The 25,229-nt window shown below is 50.1% G+C and overlaps 1 protein-coding gene across 1 annotated transcript; it reads left to right on the forward strand.

The window, feature by feature from the left end:
• Window positions 1-112: 112 nt before the first annotated feature.
• PDE9A (phosphodiesterase 9A) lies at window positions 113-25,227 on the forward strand (the record flags this gene model as incomplete). Its single annotated transcript, XM_082247901.1, has 12 exons — window positions 113-138; window positions 4,088-4,130; window positions 4,205-4,273; window positions 6,771-6,857; window positions 10,231-10,335; window positions 12,905-12,987; window positions 15,116-15,272; window positions 16,058-16,168; window positions 18,721-18,825; window positions 18,994-19,122; window positions 22,014-22,091; window positions 25,105-25,227. 12 exons carry the CDS (start codon window positions 113-115, stop codon window positions 25,147-25,149), a joined length of 1,038 nt encoding a protein of 345 aa, XP_082104027.1. The 3' UTR covers window positions 25,150-25,227.
• Between the last annotated feature and the right edge of the window lie 2 nt (window positions 25,228-25,229).

Consider the following 25,229-nt stretch of genomic DNA (forward strand, 5'->3'; position numbering starts at 1 on the left):
AGGCGGACAGGTCTGACCGGTTCCTCCATAGTTACTGAACTGTTTATAGCGATGGGACAGCGGCACACCGGGAGGAGAAGAGTTGAGAAGAGGGACACCGAGTGACACCAACATGGCACACGTGACACCAGACACCAGGTGAGTGCCAGGGGTGATGCCACCCATACTGCCTGCAGACCATCTCTCCAGGATGTCCCACACACAGCAATCCTGACAATGTGTCCTGCTCAGAGGAGGTGACAGATCTATGAGGTCCATGAGAGGACCCACAACTGTGTCATGGGACAGAAGGACAGATCTCTGCAGACTATCGCTCCATGTGACAGGGTACAATGTACATCCCCAGAGATCTACACTGCTCTGCAGACTATCGCTCCGTGTTACAGGGTACAATGTACATCCCCAGAGATCCACACTGCTCTGCAGACTATCGCTCCAAGTGACAGAGTACAATGTATGTCCCCAGAGATCCACACTGCTCTGCAGACTATCGCTCCATGGGCTTGGGTACAATGTACATCCCCCGAGATCCACATTGCTCTACAGACTATCGCTCCAAGTGACAGAGTACAATGTACGTCCCAAAGATCTCACACACTGCTCTGCAGACTATCGCTCCAAGTGACAGAGTACAATGTACGTCCCCAGAGATCCACATTACTCTGCAGACTATCGCTCCATGTGACAGGGTACAATGTACGTCCCAAAGATCTCACGCACTGCTCTGCAGACTATTGCTCCATGTGACAGAGTACAATGTACGTCCCCAGAGATCCACACTGCTCTGCAGACTATCGCTCCATGTTAAAAATCAAAAAATAGTGCTGTGCAGATATAACTCCTCCCTCCTCCGTCACTCCTCCCTCCTCCGTCATTACATAGCCAAAAAAGTCATCTGAATAAATAGAAATAAAATCTACCAAAGTGAATAAAATTCATCCATTCATGAGACAGAATTCCCCCCCACTGCCAACTGTCACTCTGTGTGTACCCCCACTATCAACTGTCACACTGTGTTTACCCCCCACTACCAACTGTCACTCTGTGTACTCCCCCACTACCAACTGTCACTCTGTGTGTACTCCCCACTACCAACTGTCACTCTGTGTACTCCCCCACTACCAACTGTCACTCTGTGTGTACTCCCCACTACCAACTGTCACTCTGTGTACTCCCCCACTACCAACTGTCACTCTGTGTGTACTCCCCACTACCAACTGTCACTCTGTGTACCCCCACTACCAACTGTCACTCTGTGTGTACTCCCCACTACCAACTGTCACTCTGTGTGTACCCCCCACTACCAACTGTCACTCTGTGTGTACCCCCACTACCAACTGTCACTCTGTGTGTACTCCCCACTACCAACTGTCACTCTGTGTGTACCCCCACTACCAACTGTCACTCTGTGTGTACCCCCCACTACCAACTGTCACTCTGTGTGTACTCCCCACTAACAACTGTCACTCTGTGTACTCCCCCACTACCAACTGTCACTCTGTGTGTACTCCCCACTACCAACTGTCACTCTGTGTGTACTCCCCACTACCAACTGTCACTCTGTGTGTACCCCCACTACCAACTGTCACTCTGTGTGTACCCCCCACTACCAACTGTCACTCTGTGTGTACTCCCCACTACCAACTGTCACTCTGTGTGTACCCCCACTACCAACTGTCACTCTGTGTGTACCCCCCACTACCAACTGTCACTCTGTGTGTACTCCCCACTACCAACTGTCACTCTGTGTACTCCCCCACTACCAACTGTCACTCTGTGTGTACTCCCCACTATCAACTGTCACTCTGTGTGTACTCCCCACTACCAACTGTCACTCTGTGTGTACTCCCCACTACCAACTGTCACTCTGTGTGTACCCCCACTACCAACTGTCACTCTGTGTGTACTCCCCACTACCAACTGTCACTCTGGATGTACTCCCCACTACCAACTGTCACTCTGTGTGTACCCCCCACTACCAACTGTCACTCTGGATGTACTCCCCACTACCAACTGTCACTCTGTGTGTACCCCCCACTACCAACTGTCACTCTGTGTGTACCCCCCACTACCAACTGTCACTGTGTGTACCCCCCACTACCAACTGTCACTCTGTGTGTACCCCCACTACCAACTGTCACTCTGTGTGTACTCCCCACTACCAACTGTCACTCTGTGTGTACCCCCACTACCAACTGTCACTCTGTGTGTACTCCCCACTACCAACTGTCACTCTGGATGTACTCCCCACTACCAACTGTCACTCTGTGTGTACCCCCCACTACCAACTGTCACTCTGGATGTACTCCCCAATACCAACTGTCACTCTGTGTGTACCCCCCACTACCAACTGTCACTCTGTGTGTACCCCCCACTACCAACTGTCACTGTGTGTACCCCCCACTACCAACTGTCACTCTGTGTGTACCCCCACTACCAACTGTCACTGTGTGTACTCCCCAATACCCACTGTCACTTTGTGTGTACCCCCACTACCAACTGTCACTCTGTGTGTACCCCCCCACTACCAACTGCCACACTGTGTGTACTCCCCACTATCAACTGTCACTCTGTGTGTACCCCCACTATCAACTGTCACTCTGTGTGTACCCCCACTATCAACTGTCACTCTGCGTGTACTCCCCAATACCAACTGTCACTCTGTGTGTACCCCCACTACCAACTGTCACTCTGTGTGTACCCCCCACTACCAACTGTCACTCTGTGTGTACCCCCACTACCAACTGTCACACTGTGTGTACCCCCCACTATCAACTGTCACTCTGTGTGTACCCCCACTATCAACTGTCACTCTGCGTGTACTCCCCAATACCATCTGTCACTCTGTGTGTACCCCCACTACCAACTGTCACTCTGTGTGTACTCCCCACTACCAACTGTCACTCTGTGTGTACCCCCCACTACCAACTGTCACTCTGTGTGTACTCCCCACTACCAACTGTCACTCTGTGTGTACCCCCCACTACCAACTGTCACTCTGTGTGTAGCCCCCGCTACCAACTGTCACTCTGTGTGTACCCCCACTACCAACTGTCACTCTGGATGTACTCCCCAGTACCAACTGTCACTCTGTGTGTACCCCCACTACCAACTGTCACTCTGTGTGTACTCCCCACTACCAACTGTCACTCTGTGTGTACCCCCACTACCAACTGTCACTCTGTATGTACTCCCCAATACCCACTGTCACTTTGTGTGTACCCCCACTACCAACTGTCACTCTGTGTGTACCCCCCACTACCAACTGTCACTCCTTGTGTACCCCCACTACCAACTGTCACTCTGTGTGTACTCCCCACTACCAACTGTCACTCTGTGTGTACTCCCCACTACCAACTGTCACACTGTGTGTACCCCCCACTATCAACTGTCACTCTGTGTGTACTCCCCAATACCAACTGTCACTCTGTGTGTACCCCCACTACCAACTGTCACTCTGTGTGTACTCCCCACTACCAACTGTCACTCTGTGTGTACCCCCCACTACCAACTGTCACTCTGTGTGTACTCCCCACTACCAACTGTCACTCTGTGTGTACCCCCCACTACCAACTGTCACTCTGTGTGTACTCCCCACTACCAACTGTCACTCTGTGTGTACCCCCCACTACCAACTGTCACTCTGTGTGTACTCCCCACTACCAACTGTCACTCTGTGTGTACCCCCCACTACCAACTGTCACTCTGTGTGTACTCCCCACTACCAACTGTCACTCTGTGTGTACCCCCACTACCAACTGTCACTCTGTGTGTACCCCCCACTACCAACTCTCACTCTGTGTGTACCCCCCACTACCAACTGTCACTCCGTGTGTAGCCCCCGCTACCAACTGTCACTCTGTGTGTACCCCCCACTACCAACTGTCACTCTGTGTGTACCCCCCACTACCAACATTCACTCTGTGTGTACCCCACTACCAACTGTCACTCTGTGTGTACCCCCACTACCAACTGTCACTCTGTGTGTACCCTCTACTACCAACTGTCACTCTGTGTGTACCCCCACTACCAACTGTCACTCCGTGTACCCCCCAGTATAACAATGGACATTTGATGTTTTCTGTAGGGAGAACCTGCCGGATTGGAGGGAGAAGAAGGAGACGTTCCAGGTGAGAGCGGGATGGGGAGGAGAGGAGTATTAGTGGTGAGATGTTTCTGTGTGCTTATAACTTCTCTCTTCCAGGAGGGGGAGGAGCTCCATGTGACCCTTAAGAGGCCGACATTCAATGTGTGGAATGTGCAGCATGAGGAGGTGAGACTTGTGGGAATGGAGTGCGGGAGGGTAAGAACCCCTGGCTGGGATTTGTTATGGTCTGTGGCCCCACCTTATTGTCTGTCCTGGTGTCACCGAGAGAAAAAGAGACATCCAATGTTTGACAGTTGTCACCATAACAGGAAGTGAGGAAAAACTTCCAACAGGGACACCCGTCCTTTCCTGTTCAAGAGGTTTTCTCTCATTTCCTGTTGTGTCTCCAGGGCAGGAAGTGAAGGGAAATCTCTTCAAGGGGTCAGACAAAGGTTGTCACCATTAAACTCTCCATCCTAAACTGACGGAAGTGTTGCCTATAGATAATTATAAAATCTTTATTGGAGAGTAATTGAGAGCGCCGGAGTTCAAATATCAGATTCCAGTGACTTGTGTCCCAAAGGAACTTCACCAGAGATCTGGGAGGGGAGGTTCTGATTGGCTCCAATTTTCTGTAGAAGAGTCCCGGATTGGAGAATTGTGGGAATGGTGTGGTACAATGACCGCCATGTTGTGTCTTCTGTAGAAGAGTCCTGTATTGGGGAATAGAGGGAATGGAGATGTACACTGACCGCCATGTTGTATCTTCTGTAGAAGAGTCCCGGATTGGAGAGTAGAGGGAATGGTGTGGTACAATGACCGCCATGTTGTATCCTCTGTAGAAGAGTCCTGTATTGGGGAATAGAGGGAATGAGGTACTCTGACCGCCACGTTGTGTCTTCTGTAGAAGAGTCCCGGATTGGGGAATAGAGGGAATGGAGATGTACACTGACCGCCATGTTGTATCTTCTGTAGAAGAGTCCCGGATTGGAGAGTAGAGGGAATGGTGTGGTACAATGACCGCCATGTTGTATCCTCTGTAGAAGAGTCCTGTATTGGGGAATAGAGGGAATGAGGTACTCTGACCGCCATGTTGTATCTTCTGTAGAAGAGTCCCGGATTGGGGAGTAGAGGGAATGGTGTGGTACAATGACCGCCATGTTGTGTCTTCTGTAGAAGAGTCCTGTATTGGGGAATAGAGGGAATGAGGTACTCTGACCGCCATGTTGTGTCTTCTGTAGAAGAGTCCCAGATTGGGGAATATAGGGAATGGAGATGTACACTGACCGCCATGTTGTATCTTCTGTAGAAGAGTCCCAGATTGGGGAATATAGGGAATGGAGATGTACACTGACCGCCATGTTGTATCTTCTGTAGAAGAGTCCCGGATTGGGGAGTAGAGGGAATGGCGTTGTACACTGACCGCCATGTTGTGTCTTCTGTAGAAGAGTCCCGGATTGGGGAATAGAGGTAATGGCGTTGTACACTGACCGCCATGTTGTGTCTTCTGTAGAAGAGTCCCGAATTGGGGAGTAGAGAGAATGGGGTACTCTGACCGCCATGTTGTATCTTCTGTAGAAGAGTCCTGCATGGGGGAATAGAGGGAATGGGGTACTCTGACCGCCATGTTGTGTCTTCTGTAGAAGAGCCCCGGGTTGGGGAATAGAGGGAATGGTGTTGTACACTGACCGCCATGTTGTGTCTGCTGTAGAAGAGTCCCGGATTGGGGAGTAGAGGGAATGGCGTTGTACACCGTCCGCCATGTTGTATCTTCTGTAGAAGAGTCCTGGATCGGGGAATAGTGGGCATGGCGTTGTACACTGACCGCTATGTTGTGTCTTCTGTAGAAGAGTCCCGGTGTTCCGTGAGAAATGCCTACCCTCGTCACTTCCTGTCAGGAACATCTGAGCAGCGTAGCAGTGCGCATGCTCAAAGCCCCGGATACGTCATTGAACAACTGAGGAACTGACAAGTGCGCATGCTCGGATGGTATGGATTTATCACGGTAGTGTGTGTAACGTTACATTTGCGGCGGTTACATTAAAACAGCTCGGCTGCAATATGAGTCATCTCCGCTCCTATCGCTGTCACTTCCCTGATCTCGGCTAGTAAATGTAAAAGAGGCGGCGGGTGTATGAAATCTAAATGACGGAGATCTCGGCTCCGTGATCCGCTTTTATATTTACTAGCCGAGATCAGGGAAGTGACAGGGATAGGAGCGGAGATGACTCATAGTGCAGAGGAGCTGTTTTAATGTAAGCGCCGCAAGTGTAACGTTGCACACAGTAAAAATACCCTCCGAGCATGCGCACTTGTCAGGCCCTCAGCTGTTCAATGACGTAGGTGCGGACGTAGGTGCACCGGAAGTGAGGAGGGTAGGCATTTCTCACGGGTAGGTTTTTCTCACGGAACACCGGATTGGGGAATAGAGTGAATGGAGATGTACACTGACCGCCATGTTGTGTCTTCTGTAGAAGAGTCCCAGATTGGGGAATAGAGGGAACGGAGATGTACACTGACCGCCATGTTGTGTCTTCTGTAGAAGAGTCCTGTATTGGGGAATAGAGGGAATGGCGTTGTACACTGACCGCCATGTTGTGTCTTCTGTAGAAGAGTCCCGGATTGGAGAATTGTGGGAATGGCATTGTACCCTGACCGCCATATTGTGTCTTTTCATTGGTAGATGGTGTCTCTTCTGGAATTCATGTTTGCTGATCTGCATTTGACGACACATTTCAAGATGGAGGACAAGACGCTTCGAAATTTCTTGGTGAGTTTGATTGATAATATTCGTATATTAGAAAACCTATGTGGAGAATTGGGGAACAGCAAACATACATTCATTGAAGATATAGGAGAAGACGTGTTGTGGAAATGTTATTAGGATTAGTGTGGAGATTTTTCAGGATGTGTTTTATTTGAACTGTCATTATGGCTCCTGTTGTCGGTTTCCTTGCAGTACGCTCATTAGAGTACGGGCCAACCAGCATTGAGGAAAGACTACTGGCAGTGAAAACCCTCCCTTAGATGTGTAGATGCATTCGCTCCACATAGACATCTCCGCCAGCAAACACTCCATGCGCGGGTCTGTTTGTCGGTATAGATCTATGTATATTGCGGTGCGGAGTCAATATCGGTTTGATATCTATCTGCCTCTATGAAGGGATACACGCTCATGTCTCTCTACTGTGCCTGATCACCATAGTGGAAACAGCTTGGCTCTTTCCCTGCAGATAGCCTCACTTCTATGGGAACAGTAGTATAATCCTATCAGGCATTGTTTTCTGAGCCTTGCTGAATGGAGTCACACCAGTAGTAGTGGTGGGAAAACATGCATGAGTTTTATCAGAGCAGCGTTCACGGTTCTACACGCTGGTTTCATTGTGTAGTGTTAGGCAGGAAGCCGTGCACTCTATTCTGCTCATTAACGATCGTGTACTCCTCTTTCTATTGTACATTTGAATGTATACAAGTGTGTCATTGGCTGATTCTAAATGAGTAACTTGTGTCATGTGACTGTACATTTGGAACTGATTGGCTGATGAAATATAGTCATCACTTCCTTGATTGTCCCTTTTGTTGTCTCATAACTAAACGGAGCTCTCTGCCTTAGAGAGGACATTCTATGGAGCATCCAATGTGATAGCAGCCTGTGTGTCTGTATTACTGGGTACTGCTGAGCGCTCCTGTAACAGAACCGCAAACCACACTGTACTTGTGGACTTCCGTCAGTATACGGCTTCCTCCCAGTCGTGAACATAGATATCAGATTTTCCAGCCGCCCCAATACAAAGCTAGCTGACAACTTAGCTTGTACTGGAATCTTCTCTTTATTGAACAGTCATACAGAATTTTTATATAGCATGGACATCCCCCTCCTGATCAGATTACCACACACAGGTCAGGGGTTGCCTGATTACATTATCATATGCAAATGAAATTGTATACAGAAATAGAATTAACTTGAACTAATTATCTAGCCATCTTGACAGAAACAATATGTGAGTTCATTAACAATTAACAATGGGACAGGCAGGCTTAACAGAATCCACATCACACCTCAAAACACAGACAATAGGGAGAGCCTGTCTCTGACATTGAAGTTCAATACACATTATCATAAGTGTAAACACAGACCCCACTTGAAGCAATCCAAACCATTAAGTATCTGTCTTTCACCCCCAGTGGCGGTGAGTACCGTCACATATCTCCCCCCCCCCCCCAAAAGGTAGACTAATCAGGTACCAGACCTCCAATCGGTCTGTGCCAGAGTTAGTAGGGTAACAAGTCCCAAAGAGTCAATCCTTCATGGCAGCTCCCTTGACAAAGTTCCACATAGTTTGTAAGTTTGTCCTGGCAGGGCGCATGGAGCTCTCATAGCCGATCAATCTGTGAAAGTCTGGTTTGGGCAGGCCAGACTGGGCTTCTTTTTTTTTTTAAAGGTATTTTATTGAACAAACAAAACAATACATAACAGAAAAATAAAAGGTAGCATGTCAATTGAGGAGCCAATAAACAACACACACAAGACTCCATTTTCCATCAAAAGCCATGACATAAATAACATACACAACTGTCAGCTGTAACATTAGTAGAGAGCCCTCCCAGCGAAAAGAAAAAATCTCCCAGAGGCGGTAATAACCATCAACTATGTAGAGTCAGAAACCGAAGAAGTAGTCCGGTCAGAGTCCACCCAAAAGGCCCAAATTTTCCGGAACTTCTTAGGGCAGCCTCTGGCCTCATACGTCATTTTATACAGAGGTAATGCCTGGTTAATAAGCGCAATCCATAATGGAACGTCAGGGGGAGCAGTAGATTTCCATCTAGTAGCTATAGCCTTCCTAGCATAAAAGAACGTTAAGCGGAGAAACAATTTAGTATGAGCAGGGGCGTCTTCGTCATCCACATAACCTAGCAGACAACGAAGGGGGCCGCAAATATTGGACAATTGGGAGATATCAGCAATAAAAGCTGTGACTTCCAACCAGAAGGCACGGACAGGGGGACATTCCCAGAACATATGGAAAAATGAGCCCTCGGCAACAGTACATTTGGAGCATAGCGGAGAAGGCAATGTACCTATTTTGTGCAAAAATACGGGGGTGTAGTATGCTCTGTAAAGAAGCTTCAATTGGATAACCCTATCCCTAGAGGAGATAACAACAGGTATTTGTTCCGGAAGGACGTCTTGCCACACCTCCTCCGACAGTTCCGGGATATCCTCCCGCCACTGAGACTCAACCACCGCCAACCTTTTGGAATGAGAATGTAAAAGTCGAGTATAATATGTAGAGATCAGTTTCTCGTGCGAAGAGTCAGAGAGAAGGTTTTCCAAGGGGGTAGGTTCAAGCGAGACATCGCGAAGGCCAAACTGTGCGGCCGCCGTGTGTCTCAGTTGCAAGTATCGGTAATAAGCCGTGGATGGCAGGCCAAAAGTAGATTGCATGTCCGCAAAGGACCTAAAGGTTTCCCGGACATACAAGTGGGAAATGGATTTCACACCAAGTCGGGACCAGAAAAGACCGTCATCCCGACCAAAAAACTCCTTCAGCCGCGGGTTGGACCAAAGGGGGGCATTGGGGGAATGCAACTCCGGAGAGTCAGAACCATCCAAGGCTGCAGCCGCAAAAATTCGGAGGGTGACAGAAACAAGAGCAGCGTTCGGTCTGCCCATAACGGATCTACGATGTATCCGGTTTTGCAGGGATTCATAGGAGGTGAGACTGGGCTTCTTGGTCACCCTGTGTCCCTAATAGACACAGGGTGACTTACATATAAGAGGGGCCTAGGGGGCTGAGACAGGGATTTCCCAACCTCTCTAAGGTAAGCTGTGTTCCACGGGCCCCCCAACCAAAGTGACTCCCGTCACATCTCCATTACATTATACACAGAGCTGAGAACTGCGCTTTTTCCCACAACGGGATTGATTGCGTTTGGCGTATAATAATATCCAAAAGTGCACTTACGGAGTTATTTGTGCATCAAGCGTACATTCATTTCCGAGATAGACATCATCCAGGTTCCCTTACACTCCACCATAATGGAGGTCTTTCATAGGACAGTTTAGTACATTCAGTGATAGGCTGATGCTCCTGGGAGGTGCTCTGAGTGGACCAATAAATTGATTTGTTTCTCTCCCTCAGAAAAGCGTCCAAAGTCATTACCGGGCCAATCCGTTCCACAACTTCCGACACGCCTTCTGCGTCACACAGATGATGTACAGCATGATACACCTGTGCCGACTTCAGGTAACCCGCCATCACTGCCCCCAATCTGTACCGCCTGCAGGTAACCAGCCATGACAGCCCCCAATCTGTGCCACCTTCAGGTAACCCGCCATCACTGCCCCCAATCTGTGCCACCTTCAGGTAACCCGCCATCACTGCCCCCAATCTGTACTGCCTTCAGGTAACCCGCCATCACTGCCCCCAATCTGTACCGCCTTCAGGTAACCCGCCATCACTGCCCCCAATCTGTACTGCCTTCAGGTAACCCGCCATCACTGCCCCCAATCTGGGCGCCTTCAGGTAACCCGCCATCACTGCCCCCAATCTGTACCGCCTGCAGGTAACCAGCCATGACAGCCCCCAATCTGTGCCACCTTCAGGTAACCCGCCATCACTGCCCCCAATCTGTGCCACCTTCAGGTAACCCGCCATCACTGCCCCCAATCTGTGCCGCCTTCAGGTAACCCGCCATCACTGCCCCCAATCTGTACCGCCTTCAGGTAACCCGCCATCACTGCCCCCAATCTGTACCGCCTTCAGGTAACCCGCCATCACTGCCCCCAATCTGGGCGCCTTCAGGTAACCCGCCATCACTGCCCCCAATCTTTACTGCCTTCAGGTAACCTGCCATCACTGCCCCCAATCTGTGCCCCCTACAGGTAACCCACCATCACTGCCCCCAATCTGTGCCTCCTTCAGGTAACCCGCCATCACTTCCCCCAATCTGTGCCTCCTTCAGGTAACCTGCCATCACTGCCCCCAATCTGTGCCTCCTTCAGGTAACCTGCCATCACTGCCCCCAATCTGTACCTCCTGCAGGTAACCTGCCATCACTGCCCCCAATCTGTGCTGCCTTCAGGTAACCCGCCATCACTGCCCCCCAATCTGTGCCACCTTCACGTAACCCGCCATCACTGACCCCAATCTGTGCTGCCATCAGGTAACCCGCCATCACTGCCCCCAATCTGTGCCTCCTGCAGGTAATCTGCCATCACTGCCCCCAATCTGTGCCACCTTCAGGTAACCTGCCATCACTGCCCCAATCTGTGCCCCCTGCAGGTAACCCGCCATCACTTCCCCCAATCTGTGCCACCTTCAGGTAACCTGCCATCACTGCCCCCAATCTGTGCCCCCTGCAGGTAACCCGCCATCACTTCCCCCAATCTGTGCCCCCTGCAGGTAACCCGCCATCACTTCCCCCAATCTGTGCCACCTTCAGGTAACCCACCATCACTGCCCCCAATCTGTGCCCCCTGCAGGTAACCCGCCATCACTGCCCCCATTCTGTGCCCCCTGCAGGTAACCCTCCATCACTGCCCCCAATCTGTGCCACCTTCAGGCAACCTGGCATCACTGCCCCCAATCTGTGCCTCTTGCAGGTAACCTGCCATCACTGCCCCAAATCTGTGCCACCTTCACGTAACCCGCCATCACTGCCCCCAATCTGTGCCACCTTCAGGTAACCTGGAATCACTGCCCTCAATCTGTACCACCTTCAGGTAACCTGGCATCACTGCCCCCAATCTGTACCACCTTCAGGTAACCTGGCATCACTGCCCCCAATCTGTGCCACCTTCAGGTAACCTGGCATCACTGCCCCCAATCTGTGCCTCTTGCAGGTAACCCGCCATCACTGCCCCCAAATCTGTGCTTCCTGCAGGTGACCCACCATCGCTGCTCCCGATCTGTGACGCCTTCAGGTAACCCGCCATCACTGCCCCCATCTGTGCCGCCTTCAGGTAACCCGCCATCACTGCCCCCAATCTGTGCCGCCTTCAGTTAACTAGCCATCACTGCCCCCAATCTGTGCCCCTTCAGGTAAACCGCCATTACTGCCCCCAATCTGTGCTGCCTTCAGGTAACCCACCATCACTGCCCCCAATCTGTGCCCCTTCAGGTAAACAGCCATTACTGCCCCAATCTGTGCCAGCTTCAGGTAATCCAGCATCACTGTCCCCAATCTTTGCCGCCTGCAGGTAGCCCACCATCACTGCCCCCAATCTGTGCCTCCTTCAGGTAACCCGCCATCACTGCCCCCAATCTGTGCCTCCTGCAGGTAACCCGCCATCACTGCCCCCAATCTGTGCCCCTTCAGGTAAACCGCCATCACTGCCCCAATCTGTGCTGGCTTCAGGTAATCCGGCATCACTGCCCCATTCTTTGCCGCCTGCAGGTAGCCCACCATCACTGCCCCCAATCTTTGCCGCCTGCAGGTAGCCCACCATCACTGCCCCCAATCTGTACTGCCTTCAGGTAACCCTCCATCACTGCCCCCAATCTGTGCCCGTTCAGGTAAACCGCCATTACTGCCCCCAATCTGTGCCTCCTGCAGGTAACCCCCCATCACTGCCCCCAATCTGTGCCGTCTGCAGGTAACCCCCCATCACTGCCCCCAATCTGTGCCGTCTGCAGGTAACCCACCATCACTGCCATCAGTTTCTCTGAAATGTGCCTCTACTAAAGTTAATCTGACACAAAGCAAAGATCCTCCCTATTGACCAGGTGCAAATAAAGCTAAAAAGATGAAAGTTTGCTGCCCGATAATAAACAATATTTGGCAGTAATTTCCTCATCCTGGTTGTTGTTTCAGGAAGGTTTATCCCCGGAGGACATCGCTGTCCTGATGGTGGCCGCTCTCTGCCATGACCTGGACCATCCCGGCCTTAACAATGCGTGAGTCTAAACTTTATACCCATAGCGGGGGTTCAGGGGGGAACAGGGGGAACTATAGGAGCTGACGGGGAGAATATGATCCTCCTGTGTGGAAGTAAAGTGAGAAATATGGAAAGATTAATTTTGAACTTTCCTCCTCTAGGTTGAGGTCATGTCCCTGTGTTCTTGATTTTGGTTTCCTATTGACAAAACCTGCCCTCCTAAACCTTATTCACCCTCTAATTGAATTTAAAGCGGAGTTCCGGGCACAGAAGTAATTTTTTACTAAACATACCCCTGGGACAGTCAGGGTTAGTACATTCCACAATGGATAGCCTCTGATCTGTCCCGGTTCGCACTTACCTTTTAGAAGAAATACTTACTTAGAAAATTTCTTCCACAGCGTTTCCATCTCTCTTGTGGGCAGCTGAAGCCGGCGCGGTCCTCTTCTGTGTCTTCTTCCGCGTCTTCTTGTCCCAGAATGCACCTGCACCGGCCCCTCTCGTCACTTCCGGTGTGGCGCCGCATTCCTAAACAGCTTCTGGGCATGCCCAGAAGCTGTTTAGCAGGGGAATGCGGCGTCGCCCGGAAATGACGAGCGGGGCCGGTGCCGTCGCATTGATTCCTGGGAGCGATGATGTTCAGCTCCCAGGAATCATAGCGAGACAGGAAGTGACGGGGTGAGCCGCGGCTCCGAGGGAGGAAGTACTCTGAGGTGAGTATCTTCGATCTTCAATTACAAGGTAAGTAAAAAAAAAAAAAAAATATCCAATTCCTTTTCAGGTGAGGTCTACCTAGCGGAGGGGCACAAAAAAAAAAATAACGTTTTTTGTGCCCGGAACTCCGCTTTAAAGTTCTCAGTTGTGTTCATCCTTTCCTCCAGAATATACATATGAAGTTCCTGAAGTCTCTCCTGATATGTTTTATCTCCCAAACCTTTCACCATTTCTGTTCCCCTTCTCTGGACTCGTTCTTTCTTATCAATATCTTTCTGTAAGTGAGATCTCCAGAACTGGACCCAGCATTCTAAATGAAAAGAGAAAAGAAATAGAAAGAAAAGGAAAGGAATGGGAGGGAAGAGAAGGAATGGGAGGGAAGAGAAGGAACGGGAGGGAAGAGAAGGAACGGGAAGGGTAAGGGAAGGAACGGGAGGGAAGAGAAGGAACGGGAGGGAAGAGAAGGAGCAGGAAGGGTAAGGGAAGGAGCGGGAGGGAAGAGAAGGAGCGGGAAGGGTAAGGGAAGGAACGGGAGGGAAGAGAAGGAACGGGAGGGAAGAGAAGGAATGGGAGGGAAGAGAAGGAGCGGGAGGGAAGAGAAGGAGCGGGAAGGGCAAGGGAAGGAACGGAGGGAAGAGAAGGAACGGGAGGGAAGAGAAGGAACGGGAGGGAAGAGAAGGAGCGGGAAGGACAAGGGAAGGAACGGGAGGGAAGAGAAGGAACGGGAGGGAAGAGAAGGAGCGGGAAGGACAAGGGAAGGAACGGGAGGGAAGAGAAGGAACGGGAGGGAAGAGAAGGAACGAGAGGGAAGAGGAGCGGGAGGGAAGAGAAGGAGCGGGAAGGGTAAGGGAAGGAATGGGAGGGGTAAGGGAAGGAACGGGAGGGAAGAGAAGGAATGGGAGGGAAGAGAAGGAGCGGGAAGGGCAAGGGAAGGAACGGGAGGGAAGAGAAGGAACGGGAGGGAAGAGAAGGAACGGGAGGGAAGAGAAGGAACGGGAGGGAAGAGAAGGAGTGGGAAGGGCAAGGGAAGGAACGGGAGGGAAGAGAAGGAACGGGAGGGAAGAGAAGGAACGGGAGGGAAGAGAAGGAACGGGAGGGAAGAGAAGGAACGGGAGGGAAGAGAAGGAACGGGAGGGAAGAGAAGGAACGGGAGGAAAGAGAAGGAACGGGAGGGAAGAGAAGGAGCGGGAAGGGTAAGGGAAGGAGCGGGAAGGGTAAGGGAAGGAGCGGGAAGGGTAAGGGAAGGAGCGGGAAGGGTAAGGGAAGGAACGGGAGGGAAGAGAAGGAACGGGAAGGGTAAGGGAAGGGGTATGTTATCTCTCCTGAGGTTTGGATTTAGTCACTCGATTGTCTTCATTTCCTATAATGACTATAACCCTCCACACAATAGCCGTCATAGTCATGTAATAATATTTCGGTGATCATCTGCTCAGATATCAGATTAACGCTGAAACAGAACTCGCCGTACGATACCAGAACAAATCTCCGCTCGAGAATCATCACAGCGCCATCGCCCTGCAGATACTCAGCCAATCACAGAGCAACATATTCTGTAATGTAGAACCTCTTAAAGCCAAACACATCCTGGAGGTGAGTGGATTAAACACCAAGGCACAGGACACATCATACAAGACCCATTGGTCACAAGCTTGTAACACAGGTCATATGTGAAACGTTATACAAGACCTACAGGTCACCAAACTCGGGACAAGGGACGTATGTAAAATGTCATAGAAAACCTATATGTCCCCACTCTTCAGGTGAGGGGCATTTGTGAAATATCATAGAAGACCTTTAGGTCACCACACTTGGACTAGGGATGTGACACATTATACAGGATTTATATGACACCAACACTTTACGCATCGCTTTAGGACATGAGGGCAGACATTACAGGTACAATACAATTGGGTACAGGAAGAATCAGAGGGTCCTGATCCTAACAGCTGCACAGTGCTGGAAAATAATGGCGGCCACACAAAATATTGACACTTTGGGCCCAATTTGGAGATTGTCACTTAGGGGTGTACTCACTTTTGTTGCCAGCGGCTTAGACATTAATGGCTGTGTGTGGAGTTATTTTGAGGGGACAGTAAATTTACACTGTTATACAAGCTGTACACTCACTACTTTACATTGTAGCAAAGTCTCATTTCTTCAGTGTTGTCACATGGGAGGGGTGTACTTACTTATGTGAGATCTTGTATGTATAGAACACCGAGCTTGGGACAAGGAACCTATGTCACTCTACGTGACACAAAGGACAAATACAGCATGTCATACATGTAATTCATGTGACACAGGGACTGGTAACACATGAGAACGGACATACGCCTCGCTATCTGTGCCGGGAATAATTTCTATTTATTTCTCAGGGAATCGTGGAATTGATTTTAGCCACAGATATGACCCATCATGGCAGCATCCTACAGGAATTACAGGACCTCCAGAACTTCAGCTTCTCCAGCGCAGATCATGTGACCACGGTAAGAACAAGGAGCTTCCCTGACTACTAACCCCAACATCCTCTAGACTGCTCCATATATCGGCCTCTGGGGGGGGGGGGGGGGCGATGCTGGAGAACTCAATGACCACACAGGAGATGTCTGAGCTGTAGGAAGCCAGGTCTGGTCAGAACACAAGAGGGACAGATATAGGACAGGGATCAACTACGGCCCTCCAACTGTTGGGGAACTACACATCCCATGAGCCATTGTAAAACTCTGACATTCACAGTCATGACTAGGGATGATGGGAATTGTAGTTCCTGAACTGGAGGGCCATAGTTTGAAGACCCCTGGTATAGGAGACCAAGATCAAGAAAGAAGGCGGACATAGATAAACCTCAGGGTCAGAACGGGCAGCAAAAGATCAGATTTACTAACAATCCACAGGCAGTACTTTAGATTTACTGATAGATCACTGTCAGGGCAGACAGAAGATGATCAGATCCAGTAACTGTCTATGATCGGAGTGGAGAGCAGATGATTAGATCCAGTAACTGTCTATGATCAGGGTAGGGAGCAGATGATTAGATCCAGTAACTGTCTATGATCAGGGTGGGGAGCAGATGATTAGATCCAGTAACTGTCTATGATCAGGGTGGGGAGCAGATGATTAGATCCAGTAACTGTCTATGATCAGGGTGGGGAGCAGATGATTAGATCCAGTAACTGTCTATGATCAGGGTGGGGAGCAGATGATTAGATCCAGTAACTGTCTATGATCAGGGTGAGGAGCAGATGATTAGATCCAGTAACTGTCTATGATCGGGGTGGGGAGCAGATGATTAGATCCAGTAACTGTCTATGATCAGGGTGGAGAGCAGATGATTAGATCCAGTAACTGTCTATGATCAGGGTGGGGAGCAGATGATTAGATCCAGTAACTGTCTATGATCAGGGCGGGGAGCAGATGATTAGATCCAGTAACTGTCTATGATCAGGGCGGGGAGCAGATGATTAGATCCAGTAACTGTCTATGATCAGGGTGAGGAGCAGATGATTAGATCCAGTAACTGTCTATGATCAGGGTGGGGAGCAGATGATTAGATCCAGTAACTGTCTATGATCAGGGTAGGTAGCAGATGATTAGGGAGATGGAAGAAGGTCTGGATGGAGGGAATTCTGTCCTTCTCTGAATGATTGGTTGCTGGTGGACCTTTGGTTGCCTACAGTGCGATCCGTGTCTGAGCACAGCGAGACCCGTGTCTGAGCACAGCGAGACCCGTGTCTGAGCACAGCGAGATCCGTGTCTGAGCACAGCGAGACCCGTGTCTGAGCACAGCGAGATCCGTGTCTGAGCACAGCGAGACCCGTGTCTGAGCACAGCGAGACCCGTGTCTGAGCACAGCGAGATCCGTGTCTGAGCACAGCGAGATCCGTGTCTGAGCACAGCGAGACCCGTGTCTGAGCACAGCGAGATCCGTGTCTGAGCACAGCGAGATCCGTGTCTGAGCACAGCGAGACCCGTGTCTGAGCACAGCGAGATCCGTGTCTGAGCACAGCGAGACCCGTGTCTGAGCACAGCGAGATCCGTGTCTGAGCACAGCGAGACCCGTGTCTGAGCACAGCGAGATCCGTGTCTGAGCACAGCGAGATCCGTGTCTGAGCACAGCGAGACCCGTGTCTGAGCACAGCGAGATCCGTGTCTGAGCACAGCGAGACCCGTGTCTGAGCACAGCGAGATCCGTGTCTGAGCACAGCGAGACCCGTGTCTGAGCACAGCGAGATCCGTGTCTGAGCACAGCGAGATCCGTGTCTGAGCACAGCGAGACCCGTGTCTGAGCACAGCGAGATCCGTGTCTGAGCACAGCGAGACCCGTGTCTGAGCACAGCGAGATCCGTGTCTGAGCACAGCGAGACCCGTGTCTGAGCACAGCGAGATCCGTGTCTGAGCACAGCGAGATCCGTGTCTGAGCACAGCGAGATCCGTGTCTGAGCACAGCGAGACCCGTGTCTGAGCACAGCGAGATCCGTGTCTGAGCACAGCGAGATCCGTGTCTGAGCACAGTGGACCCACATCGAGGATTCTGACCCTAGCGTCAGGCTGGATAAAATCTTGTAGAGGGCCGTGTTGGCCCATGGGCCATATTTTGGAAACCCCTGACCTGGAGTCATGTGACTTGGAATCAAAGCTAGGGATCATCCATAAGCACAGAGACGGAGACAGACTGACACGTCAGACGCATCCAAAGGTGGTTTCTGGCTCCTCACCAACTATCTGCATCTTATTTTTCTTTGGAATTTTGATCTCCATCCTCAGTTTTCCTGGATTCCCAATGGCTCCAGTCTGTGACATTACTAATCTATGGAACTGGATATTACGAGGTCTTATAATGGGGGTGACTCTGGGTGATGAGTGACAGTTGGGTGCCATGACTCTGGGTGATGAGTGACAGTTGGGTGCCATCTTTCTACAGATGATTCAGACTTTGACATTAACACATTCCTCTCCTACCTGCTGTGACCTCTGACCCCAGCGCTGTCCTGCGTCACGTTGATGCCGTTTCATGTCTCATGATGTGCGTTTCTTTCAGCTGAAGAAAGGTCTCATTAAATTCTCGGACATTTCCAATGAAGCTCGTCCAGCAGAACAAGCCGAGATCTGGGCCGACGTATTAATGGAGGAATATTTCCTGCAGGTCCGTCTTATGTGAAGAATACAATAAGAATTATACCAGGTTGGAGAGACCAATGTTCTCCTCTGTGATTGGTCAGTGGGGAGGCCGGTTGGGTCGGGTTGCCCGGGTATGGGGTGGAATTGTCTGCTTTGACACTGTGGTGACCTCAACATTGTCCTCCTCTTCCAGAGTGACCGAGAGAAGGCAGAGGGACTTCCGGTGACACCGTACATGGATCGTGACACCGTCACCAAAGCCGAATCTCAGAAATCCTTCATCCAGTTCCTGCTGATTCCTCTATGTCAGGCCCTGTGTAAGGTAAGTACACATCTGCATCTTGTAAAGTTATAGTGCATGTCTATACCCAACAGGGCTGGGCTCTACATGGGGAACATTTATGTCTATAATGAACGGGGCCCGGCTCTATGTGTTAAGTACACAGCTATATCTAACATGGCTGGACACTGGGTGAGGTAAGTACACACATCTAAAGCTAACAATGTTAGATCAACTAACATGGTTGGGCCCTACATGAGGTAAGAACAAATCTACATTCCACAGAGCCAGCTGTATGCGAGGACAGTACAGGTCTATATCTAACAAGGCCAGGTCCTATGTAAGGTAAGTACATGTCTATAACATGGCCAGGTCCTATGTGAGGTAAGTACATGTCTATAACAGGGCCAGTCTCTACATGAGGTAAGTAATCACCTACAAACAGAGCTGGGCGCGATTCAGGGAGAGTACACATTTATATCCAACATGGCCAGGCCCTAGGGGAGGTAAGTACATGTCTAGAACAGAAGCAGACTCTGTGTGAGGTAAGTATTCATCTACATCTTATGAGGTAAGTACATATCTATATCTAGCAGTCAGGTCCTATGTAAGTACACATCCATATTTAGTAGGACTGGGCCCCATGGGAGGTGAAAACAAATCCTTGTCTGATAAAGTTGGGCCCTGTATGAGGTAAGTACACATCTATAATCATATGGGGCTGGGCCCCTTGTGAAGTGATCACACATCCATGTCTGTTAGAGTCAGGGCCCGAGTGAGGTAAGTACTATTGATTAAAAAAAAAAAAAAAAAAGGGGGGGGGGAGGTTTGCAGTGTGCTACATGCGCAATGGTAAAAAGTGGGTGTGGCTCAGTGGACGGGGTTTATCATAACTGGTGAATGAACGGGGTAATACAGAGCCAGGCCAGTACAGACATTTTATCCTCCAGGATGACGTGTTGAAGGTTATAAAATCGGAAATTTCAATTTTATTCTGCAATTTAAGGAGTAGAGCCGTCCCGGCTCCAACTAGAGAGGAAACGCCGTCCCGGCTCCAACTAGAGAGAAAACGCCGTCCCGGCTCCAACTAGAGAGGAAACGCCGTCCCGGCTCCAACTAGAGAGGAAACGCCGTCCCGGCTCCAACTAGAGAGGAAACGCCGTCCCGGCTCCAACTAGAGAGGAAACGCCGTCCCGGCTCCAACTAGAGAGAAAACGCCGTCCCGGCTCCAACTAGAGAGGAAACGCCGTCCCGGCTCCAACTAGAGAGAAAACGCCGTCCCGGCTCCAACTAGAGAGGAAACGCCGTCCCGGCTCCAACTAGAGAGGAAACGCCGTCCCGGCTCCAACTAGAGAGAAAACGCCGTCCCGGCTCCAACTAGAGAGAAAACGCCGTCCCGGCTCCAACTAGAGAGGAAACGCCGTCCCGGCTCCAACTAGAGAGGAAACGCCGTCCCGGCTCCAACTAGAGAGGAAACGCCGTCCCGGCTCCAACTAGAGAGGAAACGCCGTCCCGGCTCCAACTAGAGAGGAAACGCCGTCCCGGCTCCAACTAGAGAGGAAACGCCGTCCCGGCTCCAACTAGAGAGAAAACGCCGTCCCGGCTCCAACTAGAGAGAAAACGCAGTCCCGGCTCCAACTAGAGAGGAAACGCCGTCCCGGCTCCAACTAGAGAGGAAACGCCGTCCCAGCTCCAACTAGAGAGAAAACGCCGTCCCAGCTCCAACTAGAGAGAAAACGCCGTCCCAGCTCCAACTAGAGAGGAAACGCCGTCCCAGCTCCAACTGGGGGGAGAAGTGAAGGGACGCCACTCTTCCAATTGGGGAGGAGACTGGCCCTCAGTACAGCAATGGGAGGGGAGGGTGGAGAAGGGTAATCACTGGTCCCATGGGGGGGGGGTTATCACTGTTCCCATGGGGTGTCATCACTGGTCCCATGGGGGGGGGGGTTATCACTGGTCCCATGGGGTGTCATCACTGGTCCCATGGGGGGGCATCAATGGTCGCATGTAGGGGGGAGATGAGCCCTCACTGCTACAGTGTGGGAGAGAAGGGCTGTTATAGGCCAGGCCAGGGGGGTATGGGTAACTCTGGGAGGAAGGGACCCTTGCCTGCCTCAAACATTGAGAAGGAAAGTAAACAGCAGCAAGAGCCTCCATTGTGAAGGGTAGGGAAGACAGGACAGAGCAGTTCTTTAGGAACCGGGTGAAGGGGAGACCCTGAGGGACTGGTGTGAGATAATAAAGGAAACCTCTCCTGGCAGAAACAGAGGGTTCTAGTACCCTGACCCTCATGCTGATCCTCCGGCGTCACTACCTGGAGTCCAAGCCAAGAACAAACATGCAGAGATGTTGTGCGTTTTCTCAGCCATGATTTGCGTACTTTTACCTTGTCTTTATTATTAGACTAGGGATAAGGTGGGTATCTTCCATTATAATAGATCAAGGATGGGGGGGAGGGTATCCTCCATTATTATTGGATGAGGGATCTGGGTGGGTATCCTCCATTATTATCTGATGAGGGATCAGGGAGGGTATCCTCCATTATTGGATGAGGGATCAGGGAGGGTATCATTCATTATTATTGGACGAGGGATCAGGATGGTTCTATTCCATTATTATTGGACGATGGCTCAGGGAGGGTTTCCTCCATTATTATTGGACGAGGAATTAGGGCGGGTATCCATTATTATTGGACAAGGGATCAGGGCAGGTTTCCTCCATTATTATTGGACGAGAGATCAGGGAGGTTTCCTCCATGATAAGATTTAAATACTGTCAAAATGTTTAATTTCTACAGAGGATTTGCTCTTCAGTCTGACCCTTCTTCTACCAATCAGACTCCTAGAAATCATGTCAGTCTGGAGAGGAGAGCTTTGAGGTGTAGAATGAACGAGGGTCCCATCATCTGCTAATGAACTGTCTTCATATTTCAGATCTTCCCCCAGCTGGACTCTTGGGCACTGCAGCCGCTGACGGATGCCAGACTGCGATACGAGAGACAGGAGGGTCAGGTAACCAGAGACTGCACACCCTCTGAACTGTGCCAGGATTGGTACGTTCCTGACCCACCACCATCCAATAAAAGGCAGTAATGGTTCTTCAGCCCAGCCAGGTGGTGGTCAGGTTACAGCAAACACGGCATAACTAAACCTGAACCATCAATGTCCCAATCCCTGGGTCGCGGGTACAATGACAACACAATAACCAAACAAAAATGGGGGATAGGTCAATGCATCAACAATACCAATGTCTCATCCACCGTGCTGCTCATAAAACTAAAAAGACCATAGCAAAAAAAAAACCAGAAGGTTCAGGGAGGGGATAGACGGCCCTAAGCCAAGTGGTTACTAAGTACACTCAAGACTTGTTGGGAGTTATATACATATAATATATTATCAAAAAGTAAAAGTGTCCGTACACTCAAATGCTTTTCTCAGCTCACACATTAGCCCTCACCCACCCACCATGTCACTAAGTATACGTCCAGACCAGAGTTGTATAAAGTACTCAAAACCCATACTTGAGTAAAAGTACAAGTGGTCGATCAAAAAGTGACTTGAGTAGAAGTAGTAAAGTATTCAACATTTTTTGTACTTAAGTATTGCAAGTTGTTTTTTTTTTAAATTTGCTACTCAAGTACTAAAAGTAAAAGTACAAGTACTGTGTTATGTAGTTATTAAAGAAAGAAGTCAAAAGTACACATGACATTATAGACATTTTTTTGAACTTCATGAAAGCTGCCATCTATTATTCTGGCAGTGGTAATTTTTATAATTGTAACGAGTAACTATGCAGCACAAAAAAAAAAAAAAAAATATCGGAGTAGAAGTATTGAAATCATTGAAAAAATGTAGTGAAGTAAAAGTGGAAGTAGGAGAAAAAAATTCTACTCCAGGAAAGTACAGATACCGCCTTTCCGTACTTAGTACAGTAGTGAAGTAGTTCTACTTAGTTACTATACATCTCTGGTCCAGACATAAACGTATGACTATGTATGTTACCAGTGCTGTGCGGGTCACCCCTGTGTACAGTGAGGGACAACGCACCTCAACTCAACACCAGCCTCATTGCATACATAGGCCCTGGGGCACAGACCATAGAATAATTAGGTCACCTAGTAATGACTCCACCATGGGGGGGCTAAGCTACGAGCAGACCTTAGGATCAAAAATTGTCCAAAATACGGGGATCATCAATATTAATGTATCCTCCAACCAGGTTGATAGTATATCCACTGCAAGTAATAGCAAATCAGCAGTGGCCTGGGTATAAAGAAGGGAGCTCTTACCCCATCCGGTTAGTTACCTGTAATCCGCACCATAGGACTTACTGTGTATAGTTCATACCAGATCTCAGGGTTTGTCTCTTCTCTAGCTTCTACCCTTGATGGAACAGATGTAAATCTTGATACAAGGTGATCGCCAGTGCTGTGACTAGAAGGTGGCTGCCGGCCGTACTGTAAACCCCCATTCTGGTCTGTTGAGCCGCGTATTACAGGAATTCCCAGTGCTCCACTATGGGAGATGTATCGTGTGGTGAGGTCCTTCTGGGTATCCGGCTGCGCACTATTCACAGGAGCAGGTCTGTTCAGAGTGCCTGGTGACGTAGTAGTGATGTCAACGCGTTTCACTACGTCATGTGTAGCTTGGTCAGGATAGCGTGCCGCCACTCCCGTTTCTCTTAAATAGACAATCCTAACTGAGAGGGGGCAGTTCATGAAGTAATTTCTTAAAGTGACATTGAACTGATGATTGAACCATTTAAAAGTGTCCTTTCTCTGCTTGAAGGTTGGCTATCTGTTCTCATTTTTACCTCCAATCAAATTAGCACCAAAGTACGAACATAAACCCTCTTCTCATCATAGCCTCCACCACATAGTGGGACTTCAATCCCCCCATAGGAGAGGTGCTGCATGTACAGAAATTGGAATGTATATAGAACAGAAGTACAGTTAGAAACCGCTTTACCTGAGGAACACGACTAAACCGGAGTCATAGACCGAGAGGGAGAGAACAGGGCTCCCTATTCATTTCCAATAGTAACAAAATAACATCATAAATCCACTATAATATACAAAATAATATTATTGAGCCTATTATAAGTGGTATTATAGAGTCCCAGTCCCGCAATCCCAAACCTGGATCCACAGTCCCAGGTCCGCAATCTGAGACCTAGATGCACAGTCCCAGACTCCGGTCCACAATCTGAGCTCAGGGTCTGCAAAACGAGACCTAGAGCCACAATCCAAGCTCCGGATCCACAGTCCCAGACTCAGGTCCGCAATCCAAGACCTAGATGCACAGTCCCAGATCCAGGTCCGCAATCTGATTCTGGCTTCGCAATCTGAAACCCGGATTCTCATTCCCAGACCCAAGTCTGCAATCCGAAACCTGGATCCACAGTCCCACGTACGCAATTCGAGCTTTGGCTCTGCAATCTGAGATCCAGAACCACATTCCCAGACCCGGATCTGCAATCCGAGCTCCAGGTCCACAATTTAAGACCTAGATCCACAGTCCGAGACTCTGGTCCACAAACCGGGCTCTGGGTCTGCAATACCAGACCTAGATCCACAGTCCAAGGTCCACAATGGGACACCTGGATCCACAGTCCCAGACTTGAGTCCACAATCCGAGCTTCAAGTCCACTGTCCCAGACCTAGGGTCCGCATTCTGAGACCTGGATCCACAGTCCCAGACCCGGGTCCGCAATCTGAGACCTGGATCCACAGTCCCAGACCCGGGTCCGCAATCTGAGACCTGGATCCACAGTCCCAGATCCGCAATCCGAGACCTGGATCCACAGTCCCAAACCCGGGTCCGCAATCCGAGACCTGGATCCACAGTCCCAGACCCGAGTCCGCAATCCGAGACCTGGATCCACAGTCCCAGACCCGGGTCCGCAATCCGAGACCCGGATCCACAGTCCCAGACCTGGATCCACAGTCCGAGCTCCGGGACATCTCTGAATGGAGGAGATACCAGTAGAGGGCAGGCAGGTAATCTTCACTCTCTCCTCTTTCAGGTGGAGATCCTCCAACGCCACACGGAATCCCTGGAACCAATGTGAAGATCCCAGAGACAGATGATGATATCACTGAAAGAATCCTCCCATCCAACCAGCACAGGAGCCCGGGACCAGAGCCCCGC

The sequence above is a fragment of the Pelophylax lessonae genome (genome assembly GCF_965119305.1).
Source record: "Pelophylax lessonae genome assembly, chromosome: 2".
NCBI lineage: Eukaryota > Metazoa > Chordata > Amphibia > Anura > Ranidae > Pelophylax > Pelophylax lessonae.